The sequence below is a fragment of the Gossypium raimondii genome, chromosome 6 (assembly GCF_025698545.1).
Source record: "Gossypium raimondii isolate GPD5lz chromosome 6, ASM2569854v1, whole genome shotgun sequence".
In the NCBI taxonomy this organism is placed as follows: Eukaryota; Viridiplantae; Streptophyta; class Magnoliopsida; order Malvales; family Malvaceae; genus Gossypium; species Gossypium raimondii.
Genome location: NC_068570.1, coordinates 48,292,386 through 48,304,365, shown reverse-complemented (window position 1 = coordinate 48,304,365; position 11,980 = coordinate 48,292,386). Strand labels below are relative to the sequence as shown.

Below are 11,980 nucleotides of genomic sequence, written 5' to 3'. Positions count from 1 at the left end.
ATTATCCATTCAGAGAGCGCCGCTTGCCTACCATTTCTACTTTGAAACTAATATCCATGCAAAATGAATAAATCAATACCTTTTTTTTTGTTTTCATGGGGATGGTGGTGGGGATGAATGTGGATGACGCCCACTCCACGTTCACAAAGACAATACGACTCACATTGTTACATTCATGCAACATCTGTTTATACGTACCCTAGTTTCAGCGCCTATAAATAAAGCAAGGTTTTCCATCTATAAATGCCTTCTTTGAGAATACAAAATAGATAGGCATTGTCCAATGGCGACATCTTACTCCACCACCACCACCACCACCACCATTCTTTTGCTCCTAGTCATTGCTTTTTTCAGTTTCTATCAAACCCAAGCTGGGAACATAAACCCTAATTCAGTTGTTCTTGGTCTAACACGTTCTAGCACTACCTTTACTATACCTAAACCCTCCAAATACTCAAGAAAGAGACTTTCACAAGTTTCAGATATGATTGAGCCATTGAGGGCTGTAAGAGATGGATATTTGCTTACTTTAATTATAGGAACACCAGGACAAGTCATTCAAGTTTACATGGATACTGGGAGTGACCTGACTTGGGTTCCTTGCGGTAATCTATCCTTTGATTGTCTGGATTGTGATGACTATAGGAACAATAAGTTAATAGGTACTTTCTCCCCTTCAAATTCTTCTTCCTCTTTTAGGGACACCTGTGGTAGCTCTTTTTGTATTGACATCCATAGCTCTGATAACTCTTTTGATACATGCATTGAGGCTGGATGCTCATTAAGCACCCTTCTCAAAGCCACCTGCTCTAGGCCTTGTCCTTCCTTTGCCTATTCCTATGGTGAAGGAGGGCTAGTCGCGGGAACCCTAACCAGGGATAACCTTAGGGTTCATGGTAGTAGCCCTTATATCACTAAGGACGTTCCCAGGTTTTCCTTTGGTTGTGTGGGCACTACTTATAGAGAGCCTATTGGCATTGCAGGGTTTGGTAGGGGTGTACTTTCCCTACCTTCACAGTTAGGGTTCCTCCAGAAAGGCTTTTCTCATTGCTTCTTAGCCTTCAAGTATGCCAACAATCAAAATATTTCAAGCCCATTATTCATGGGAGATACTGCTACATCTTCCAGTGACAATATGCAGTTCACCCCGATGTTGAAGAGTCCCATGTTCCCCAACTACTACTACATTGGTTTAGAGGCCATAACTGTAGGCAATGTTAAGTCTGCTGAAGTTCCTTTAAACTTGAGAGAGTTTGATTCACAAGGTAATGGGGGAATGTTGATTGATTCAGGAACCACTTATACTCACCTCCCCGAGCCATTCTATTCTCAACTTCTCTCAATGCTCCAACCAATGATAGCATATCCTCGAGCCACCGATGTAGAGAGGCGAACCGGTTTTGATCTCTGTTATGAAGTTCCATGTCCAAATAACCGATTCACAAATGATCCTTTCCCTTCAATCACTTTTCATTTCATGAACAATGTCAGTCTCGTTTTGCCCCAAGCTAATTACTTCTATGCCATGAGTGCTCCAACTAACTCAACAGGGGTCAAATGCCTATTGTTCCAAAGCATGGATGATAGTAGCTACGGACCAGCGGGTGTATTCGGGAACTTCCAACAGCAAGATGTGAAAGTCGTTTATGATTTGGAGAAAGAGAGAATTGGATTTCAACCAATGGACTGTGCAGCAGCTGCAATCTCTCAGGGACTACATAAGAACTAACTTCAATGCTAGTTCTTGCTGTTTCGGCCAATGCTACATCTCTTGGACCACAAAATAATGAACCTAAATTTGAATTATGTACTTTTCTTTTTCTTTTTCTAATGAAGTTAGCTTGTACTCGTTAAGTTAATGTGCAAACTAGATTTTGTTGCTTTAAGGTTTTGGATTTGAATTTATTAAGAACAGCTGGTTTTATTCTCATTGCTTAGCTACAACGATAGAAATATGGTGAACCAACCTTATTACAACTATATTATCAGTAAAGAACCAAAAAGCATAAAATTTGGCATCACTGGGGTTTCTTTTCCTAGTAAGTTTCTATGCTTTTGACGATAATGTGTATGCATTTGGTTATGATGCAATCATTTATTGGTATTAACCTAGAGCTCCATTTTCAAAGGAATCTTAATTCATCGTCTGCTCAAGTTTGATTCTTGTCTTAAATGATGATTCAAGTCCAAGCAAAAAAATTTACACCTTGCCAACTCCACGGAAAATAGAAATTTTCTTTTTATTAGATTAATTTCGACTTTTAATAGGACCATCAACCAATTTACAAGGTTTAGCAATCTTCGATAATACAACACAACATATTTAACAAATAATTTTCATTTTCATTATATTCATGTTTACAAGGAAAGAAAAAAAGAAAAAGAAAATAGAAGACATGACAGACATGTAATACACAGACTGCGAGAAATTACTAAAATAAAATAAACATGTCTTGCAACTCAAAGAGACCACAAGTTGATCTTTACAACATTTTAAGAAATGGGGCCTCGCTCAGACGAACAAACTTGTACATTGATTTATGGTCATGTAGGAATTGGTAGATTGATATTCTTTTGTACCTTCCAGTAAGTACAATGTATAAGAAGCTTTGAAGTATCCATTCAGTTTAAGTAAATGAAGCCCCAACCATTCTAAGCCTAATAGCTAAATTTTATACTACTGCTTCAAGGCAATTAAAAAAGGGGAGAAGTTCCCAAGACCTTTTTGACAAAGCCACTCCAACTATTGTGATTTTGGTCAAAGACCGACCATCCATCCACTATCCAATAGTCTACATTAACCCCAACCATTTCGGGGGAGAAACCCCCCCCAAATTATTCCTATGAGTTTCACCCGCAGATGGAACAGTATTCTTAGCTACTTCAAATACAAAAAGAAGTCACCAAAGGGAGCTACTAGCAAGTCGCTAAATGCTTTCCACTTAAGGAGCCTAGGTCATTGCCAAGACCCCAGAACGCAGATATATTAGTTCAGTAGAAAATGATCGAGCAGCAGCAATAAACACGAGTTGTAAAGGAGCAGCCAAGTCAACACAGGCAAGCATTTTTATTTGAACATGCAGGTCGTACTATGGCCGTGAAACATAGCATTACCACACTTTAATTACAAGAAAAACCAATCTCCAATGCAATAAACGGGTTTATATCAATGCCTCTAGACAACACGCATGTACAGCTCTCAAAGAATAGTACAAACAGGGCAAAGGAAAGATAAAACTTTGGTTGCAGAGCCAGAGAGCATTACAAGAGCTATTTAGATGATACAGGTGGGAAAACAACGACCATCGCCTAAGAGCAACAAGATGCAGTTGCAGTCCGTTCTGAAGGTCTATTCATGAGAACCATTCCAGCAGGATTTTGTGCTGGCTGCACTCCAGGTAATCTTTTAGCTGCACGAGATTAGAAAAAATAATGTCAATTGCCACTTTGTAAAACAAGTTCTGAATGCTTTCAGGAAACTTAACAAAACGACATATAAAACACCTATTTCATAGAAAAGTTCATTGACATTGGATGCGGTCTTTGCAGAAGTTTCCATGAAGAAAAGACCATTCTCCTGAGCATAAGTTTGTGCTTCCTGGATCAGAATAAGAAGTCAAATTGACATTTGCATGTAGGTAGAAGTTAAAACAAAATTCGTTTTGAAATGTCAAAAAAATTGAGTAGAGAAATCCAGGCAGTAATTCTATCCTAGAATGTTCATAATTAATGATTACAAGTAACACTATAGCATTAAAATTTTAAGGAAAAAGATACGTATAAAAAACTGATAACTTGCCTCTGCTGCCACCTTCCTTGCATCCAGTAAGTCAGCTTTGTTCCCGGCCAGTGCCATTACCATATTAGGATTGCCTTCACCGTAAAAAAGGAAATATAACAAGAACTTAGATTATACAATTACTCGGTTCTTAATTGAATATGTTACAAGGGCAAAAAATAAGAACAAAAAATAGATATATTGACACTGACAATTAAGAAGGATGTCATCAAGAAATAGAAAAGGCAAAATACTACCTTGTGCTTGAAGTTCTTGAACCCAATTTTCGGCTCTTTCAAATGAAGCCTACAGAATGAGAAGGAAGCTATTACTATTCTTTCAGATACCAGTAAATGCCATTCACTTATCTAGTTCAACAAAGGGAAATTTTCACAAAATTTTTAAAATCCTTACTAGTAAATGTTAGCACTAATGCGGTGGCAAATTGTAATAGTGTATAGAATAATGCATTAAAAATGCCTCAACTGAAAACCCATCTTTCCGAGAAATATGAACCCTTTCACTCTCTACCCCCATCTTTCCTCAGTAGTTCTCTTGCGAAAAAGAAACTTTACACAAAGGAGAAAAATCATCAACCAAAATGATTAAGGGAAAAAAAAGAGGACGGGAGAGAGAGCATCAATCCCAAGGGAAACTTAGTTTTCCTTCAAATAGCAGCGTACAGATTTTGAGGTCCCCTCAAATAAAATAAACATGAAATAACATGATTTTAGAGAAGATATCAGCAATAGTGATAGGCATAAAGCAGAGAAAACTAAGATAAACTTATTGTTGCAAAAAACGCAAAATTAGATTCATAGAAAACTTGCCTCAAGACAAGTAGTATTTACGCTCCGTGCTTTTTTCTTTTTCTTAAATTATAAAAATTAAACAATAAAAGAAGTGATAAACAACAAATTAGAAAAAAGAACCAAAAGAAGGCAAATAAATAAAATGCAAAAGCACCGAGCAAATGGAGCCTTAGGAAACTGAACTAATGCTCCTAAAGTTCTAATGCTTAATTTCACATTTTGAGCAGTGGACAGTTTAGAGGTTAGATAACCAAACCGCATAGAGATGACAATGGTTAGCCGTCATCAACTTACTTGATTGGTCATATCATACACAATAATCGCAGCTGCAGCTCCTCGGTAGTACATTGGTGCCAAGCTGTGATACCTTTCTTGCCCAGCTGTATCCCATATCTCAAACTTTACAGTTGCATCATTCACGGCCAATGTCTGGGAAAAGAAAGCTGCACCTATGGTTGATTCCTGCATAATAATAAAATAAATATCAAGTTATATTCCTACTGAAGTTTGTAATTCAATAATGTTATATCTTACAAAAACCAATATCACCAGAAACCTGAAATTCAACAAATTGTCCTTTAACAAAGCGCAACACAAGGCTAGACTTCCCAGCTCCAACATCCCCAAGTAGAACCTGAAGTATAAAATAAACATTAACGATGAATACATACAACAGAAACACCGGTTCGAAGTTCAAACTAAAGACACAACATAACTTTCACTTATAAACACAATAGTTAGGCAATCAATATTTCAAGCTAATGGCATGAAGCAACTATTACGATATCAACATAATATACACCATCTAAACAACAAAAAGAACCCATAGGAATTAGACATAAATTCATAAACCTTAAGCATAAAATCAAAATTTTAACAAAATCTCTAAGCTTTAGGAATGATAAAAAGAAAGAAAAATTGCAGAATTGAGACGATATTTAATAAGAATTAGCTGGAAATTTTAATCAACCTAAACAAGCAACGTAATAAGATATCAAAGAAAAATAACCTCGAGGAACAGAGCGAAATCCAGCAGGGATTTGATTGGCATTAACAAACCAAAAAAATCAAAATAATATTTTGCAAACATAAACCAAACCATATCAGATTTCATAACAAAAATACCATGCATGATCAACAATTCACAAAACCCAGATCAGAAATTCAGCATCTAAACCAAACCCAAAGCGCCAAATACTAGTAATAACCAAAAAAAAAAAATTCTTAGAGAACCAAAGGAGGGTTTAAGATCATGAGAGAGAGAGACTGACTAATTTAGCATTGATGTTCTTGTTTCCAGTGGTGGCCATGAGAATGAGATCCTCTACGATCAGATTTATGTTCAAAAAGTAAACAGATGAAAATAAAAACTAAGGAGTAAAAAAAGAAAGAAAGAAAAGATGGAGAATTGAGGTTTATTGGTGCGTTGACAAAGAAAGGGGAAGTAGTGAGAAGAGGGATGTAAAAGCCAAAGGGTAGAAGCAAAGGGAAAGATCCTCCTCAACCCCCCAGCAAACCTCTCTTAAGAAACGACTCTTCAACCAAAACACGAAAGCGATAGCTGTTTTTAGTTTCTTTTTCCCTTTTAATTATTTTTTATAATAACAGTCTGCGTGGCAAAGGCTGAGCCATTAATTTTCTTTCTTAGTTTTTTCGTCACCTGCTTTTTTCTAAGAACTTGTATATGTGTAATACAAGTTTTATTATATATCAAAATTATACACAAATTATAGTTTAATATATAATTGTATATATAAAATTTTGATTTGATTTAATTTTATAAATTAATACAATTATTGATATAACGTCATTTTATATTTATATATTGTATATATAAATAATTATATTTATTCAATATAAAAATAAATTGATGCATTTATTTCTTTAAATGTGTATAATTAAATCAAAATTAAAATTTTAAATATACATTTGAATTAAAATTAATGCTTCATGCGTATAATTACACCAAATTAAAATTGATATATTCACATATAATTTTGAGATTTATCTCTCTATTAAATGAATGATATTTTATATAATTTCATTTACCTATTTTAATAAAATAAAATAAAGTTTTACTTAAATAGTATTGTACCAAGAAACGTTTTAGTGAATGTTTAAAATTTTCTTTAAAATTCAATATTTTGATATTTATAACAATAAGCTATTAACTAAAATTATTTATATGCTTTGTAAGAGGTAGTTAAGTTAATCTCAACTTTCTATCGAATAACTATCTACGTTATTCTCTAACTACAAATTACTTTAAATGTGAGCTCAAACAATACAGAACCAAACACATAGAATCAAAACTTTACTTAATTTTTAGTGGAAAAGTTAATTCTCTATTTAACTAAAAACTATACACTTTTCTCAAAAAATAGAATTTATCTTGCAAAATAATTTTCTACTATTATCGTGAATAACGAAGATTAATGATATGTGTAATATGTTAATCATATAGTTCCTATTTATAGAGAATCTATATAATAGTTTTGTTTGAATAAGGTCTAATTAAATCATAGTATTTTAATAAAAAACACGACTTTTACTCTAAGTAGGAGTGTTAGGAGTGGCAGCATGCCTTATGGGTTACTACGGTTTGCACCCCTTTGTATTCTACAAGGTCTAATTTGATCTTTCATGTATTGAGTCCAATTATATATGTTGTTTTGACTTTTATTCAAAACTTATATAATATATCCAACCCAATAACTATTTTCTATTTCCTAAAATATTATTTTTCAATTAATTTATATTAATTAGATTAATTTCTCAATTAAATTATTTTTTCAACTCAATTCTAATTTCGTTTAAGTTATGGTAGCTTTACCATACTAGAATCTACAAGGAAGTATATTTAATTGTCTTATTCAATAAATCCACAATTACTAATTACTTTAATTCTTACTTCACACTTGATTATTTAATTACAATTAATTAAATAATAACTCGAAGAAATTAAATTAATTTCTAAGTTGACTCTTTCTACTTAGTGAGAAAACACTCTTACTACAGATGGTGATACATGCGATATATTTCTCTTAATTTACCATTTCCAATCATTCCATATTATTGGTTCTACATGAAATTTTATTCTGGTTATCTCGAGCTAGCGAATGAGCTGATTGGACATATATAATTATGGTTCAAATAATTTGTAATTAAGTTTCGACCCTTCGCCTATTAATGACAATATTATTTAGTCACGAAGTCATTCCACAAAAGTATCAAGATTGAGCTCTCCCTTATTATATATCATTACAAAAGCTACACATTAAGTGCTTGTCAAATGACATTTTCATGAGTGTGTTATCTTTATAGGATATCCTTAATCTCTTTAGGATAAGTTCGTTCTCCTAATAACAAACAAATAATAATTAAATCATTTACTTCCAAGACAAATGACCCATCACCATGTTAGTTTTCCTCTATCATGTAATGCTAATGAGAGGATATAATTTACCCTTTATTGGGCTATGAATTCCACTATTGTGATATGATGCTACATCATGCAAAAATCGTATACCAAATGTACCAGTTTTCAGTTCCTTATATATTTGAACTTAGGATTTCATTTACATCAAAGTATACGAGTCACAAATACACAGTCTATCATCCACTTAGGATTAAGGAATGTCACACTATGAATGTCACAAGTGAATAAATCCATAAACAAAGCTAAGATCCATTCTACTTGGGTCCTATCCAATGTACTATCAGTCCAATCAGTCATATTATGTCTCTATCTTCTAAGAGTCATCTGCTCCAATACCTAAGACAAGGAATCCCCAATTGGACTTGATACGCGACATATTAGCATTTCAATTAATTTGCTCAATTCCCATTAGTCTAAGGACATGTTTAGATTATCTTCTAATATAAATTATCTTTCCACATTACTATTTGACCACGTAATGTCCCTTAATATTAGTTAAAATTTAAATAATCAGTCAGACAATATTTGCTTTCATTTCCTTTGCGTGTAAAAACAATTGAAGACAATATACAAAAAAAATATTAATGGTACTGATGGATTATGGGCTCAAAACCCTAGCGTGTACTAAAGTGGGCGTTCCCAATTGAGGCACCTTGTCTTTTCACCTTTAACTGATAAATTTTCTGAAATACGCCTGGCATCTGTGGCTTACGGTGCATGCAATGGTCTATGAAGAAGGCCACTAATGTCTACCAAGATAAGGCAGAAAGTTACCCCGGTGCAATGCGGTACTCATTTAGCACCGAACAGAAAGAGGGATAGAAAGGTAGGTGAAAGCTAGCCTCCAGCAAAATGAGGGGAAGAGTAAAACCCCTAGTGAGATCACTCAGATGACCTTCGAGTTAGTTGAAAGTCGTAGGAAAAATTTGACCGAAGAATACCTTAGGCACCTAAATACCGATTCAACTATTCTTCAGCAGTGTTGCATTCATACATAGGAGCAATCACCCATTGGCTATTCTCAAGACCCTTGGGACCGATCTTAAACACATCTCTAGGCTATTGGTTCTACTACCTTAGCCACGACCACTTCCTCATGTAGTGATTCTAACTATTTTGTATTATAAAAATGAAAGAAAAAGAATAGTGAGAATTACCTCTAGAGAAAATATGAACTTAAGACGAAAGAAGTAAGAAGCTTTGACAGAAAAAAAGTCTAGGGTTCTTATGATACAACAAAGTGATTGGAAAAGTGTTTAAGTTTCAATCTTATAAGGAACCAAACGTCTGTAGGAAGTTTTCAAATTTAGGTTAACTGTTCAAATACTCTAATTGCAACTCAACACCTGTCAATACTGAAGTTACATGACGATTAAAAATACGAGAGTACCCGCTAATATTTACCCACGAGCTAGAATCTGCTAATCGAGACTGGTTGTTTACATTCACGCCAATTAGGATTTATAGAGTGTATGTCACCGATGAGAAATATGTTATAACTATGTTGAGCATTCCGCCAAGAAGTGTTATACGCCTGATCCGAGGAGTTATCTATGCATCCTTAGTAGTGGGGATTCTCAAGTTGGAATAATTTTGAAGATAAAATTTTCGTAAAGGAGGAGAGTGTTGTCATACCCCAAAATTGGTGGATCCGGGAGAAAGGCGAACAGATGTGAAAGTTACATGTTTTGTCGCACTATTGTAGTATAGTCTGCCACCTTTTAGAATTTTGGCAAGTTAATCCTGGTGCATAATATATCCGTCTACTTAGAATCTTAGGGTTTCATCTCCAGATGTTTCCCAATTGATGAAGAGTATACCAACCGAAGAGTATACCCTAGAATGTTTACTAAGCATGACATGCATATCAGTGTATGATAAAATTTTGGGAGATTAGATCATCTTCAAGAGCACACCTTATGAGAGTTACCGCCAAAGGTATGGTACTCCTGGTTTGCTCGAACACTATGCAATGTGGGTTCTGTAACATGATTGGTTGAGAGTCAACTAAATGGATTGATTGGTTAAATAACATTTGCACCGAAAACTCTTTTATATTTTTTTTGATTTTTGGAATGCATTTATGGGACAATTTCTGTATGCATTCGACATTTGTCAAAATCCAATAAGAGGAACTAAGTATATATATGGTAAGAAGGGAACATTCAGATGGTTTTCTTTATTCTATTTTATTCTTTGGTTCTTCTTAAGACTAATATTCTCTTTTTCTTCGTTAAATTGAAAGTTAAGGTCTTTGGGTTAGTCAGTGGATGTTTCAAACTCCTGGTAAGTCTGATAGCTCTGCATACTATGATTTTGAAAGAGTAATGATGTTAAGAGGCATAAAAATAATAGGTTGTGAAAAGATAACCCTGCATGAGGGTCATTTGTAATTGAGATGTGAGTAAATTGTCTATAAATGGGATTTTAATGGAAGTTCCATAATCTTTTACGTAAATGTTGCTTCTGGTTTGGGTAGGATCATTGGAATAGAAACTTTAAGTTAAAGTGAAAGAAAGTTCTCAGGTGAATCCCTAGTATCGACTTTTACAAGTCATTCTAAAAATTCTTTTCTTATAAGTTGATGTTCTAGTAATGCTACATGAGTCTTTGAGTGACTATTGAATATATGTGTGTGACCCTCGTACAGTATCTATATGAGTTTAAGTGTGTGATGTGTTATATGCATGAGTCCATGTAGTCCTATGAAGTAACTGTATGTTCGTATATGGAGTGTATACTGTGATGCATGTTTGTGTCAATGTTTGGTAAGCATGTAAAAAAAGCATGATTCTGTAATGGGTATGAGTAAAGTCTACATGAATGTGTACTTATGTTATATGTATGCCATATGTCGTAATTTGATGTAACAGATTAAACTAGTTTTCATACTTAAGAAGCTTGAATACAAGCAATTTTAGTATGTTTTAGTTATGTTTTCTTATTTTAGTTTAAATTTAATAAAAAGTGTATTTTGAGTCTTTTATTGACCTTAGGGGCCGAATGAGGCCTAAAAGCGAGCTAACGTACTTAGTAACTTTGCAGAAGACTATTCAAAGGCATAAGAACACAAAGCTGGTCTCTGTGTTGCAACACGGGGAGTTCGATGTTGCAATATAAGGAGCAGAATGCCAAAATTGCTATATTGCCTTAAGTGTCACGACATACCTCTGAAGTTACCCTAAACTTGAGCATACTTCCTTTGATGTCGTGACACAGACACTAGGGTGTTGCGACACCAACCCTGTACAAGAATAATTACGAATTAGGGGTGTTTTGGTTTACACAATGGAAATTAAACACAAGAACATTAGCTAACCTAGGTTTGAGGATGACGACTACCCTTTTTTATAAATAGGCTCATTTAGCACTTATAGAGGACAACTTTTGATACTTTCAGATTTTCTTTGTTATTTACTTTTCAGTTATTCTTTCTTTTAGGCTTTAAGTTTATTTCTAGTTTTTTTTTCTTTTAATGTTCTTCAGCGAACTTGATTTGTAGACGAGATTAGCACTTGAGGAATTTTAGCGCTTCAATTAGTGAATACAAAATAAGATTCTCTAAACTCTACTCTTGTATTATTATTTATGCATATATTTTATATCAAGTTTACGATGTTTATTGATTCCATGAGGAACTAATCCTCTTATGGGGGATTAGTGAGTGAAGGTGTGATTAATTGATTACTATGTAAGGTTCTCTTAACAGATCAGTTGTTTGGGAGAGCAAGAACTTAAACCTTAGGCTTGACGACCCTAGAAAGTTATTTAGGTAGGAATTAACCCAAAATTGGTATGGCTTATCCATTAACACCTTAGCCCCAAATCGGTCCGGACTGTGAGGTCGAGAGATAGGTAGTTCTTGTCGACTCATTAGTTTAGTGGAAAATTGAGAAATCCTGCTAGGGTAATGACTAGTTGATTGAATAGAAACCCGAAATAAGAATTATT

At 34.2% G+C, this 11,980-nt stretch overlaps 2 protein-coding genes across 3 annotated transcripts; one reads left to right on the top strand and one right to left on the bottom strand.

Annotated features, from left to right (window-relative positions):
* Positions 1 to 283: 283 nt before the first annotated feature.
* On the top strand, positions 284 to 2,308 carry LOC105772034 (probable aspartyl protease At4g16563). Its single transcript, XM_012593384.2, has one exon. It carries the CDS (start codon positions 284 to 286, stop codon positions 1,727 to 1,729), a length of 1,446 nt encoding a protein of 481 aa, XP_012448838.1. The 3' UTR covers positions 1,730 to 2,308.
* Positions 2,309 to 3,029: 721 nt separating this feature from the next.
* LOC105773867 (ras-related protein RABF2b) lies at positions 3,030 to 6,138 on the bottom strand. 2 transcript variants are annotated; one of them, XM_052632847.1, is made up of 7 exons: positions 5,862 to 6,138; positions 5,147 to 5,224; positions 4,885 to 5,052; positions 4,036 to 4,084; positions 3,796 to 3,873; positions 3,505 to 3,594; positions 3,030 to 3,410 (listed from the first exon to the last, which is right to left on the bottom strand). In XM_052632847.1, exons 1-7 carry the CDS (start codon positions 5,898 to 5,900, stop codon positions 3,310 to 3,312), a joined length of 603 nt encoding a protein of 200 aa, XP_052488807.1. In that variant the 5' UTR covers positions 5,901 to 6,138; the 3' UTR covers positions 3,030 to 3,309. The 2 variants fall into 2 exon arrangements, with proteins under 2 accessions (XP_052488807.1, XP_052488806.1); XM_052632846.1 differs by lacking the exon at positions 5,862 to 6,138 and adding an exon at positions 5,600 to 5,749.
* Positions 6,139 to 11,980: the final 5,842 nt, after the last annotated feature.

Bases quoted from the DNA above. Each gene is read 5' to 3' on its own strand.
- LOC105773867 (XM_052632846.1), bottom strand. From the start codon at position 5,722: ATGCATGGTATTTTTGTTATGAAATCTGATATGGTTTGGTTTATGTTT. The intron at 3,874-4,035 runs GTAGTATTTTGC...TTTACGGTGAAG, and splicing joins TCAAGAACTTCAAGCACAAG to GCAATCCTAATATGGTAATG. The intron at 3,411-3,504 runs GTGTTTTATATG...AATCTCGTGCAG, and splicing joins TGAACTTTTCTATGAAATAG to CTAAAAGATTACCTGGAGTG.
- LOC105772034 (XM_012593384.2), top strand. From the start codon at position 284: ATGGCGACATCTTACTCCACCACCACCACCACCACCACCATTCTTTTG.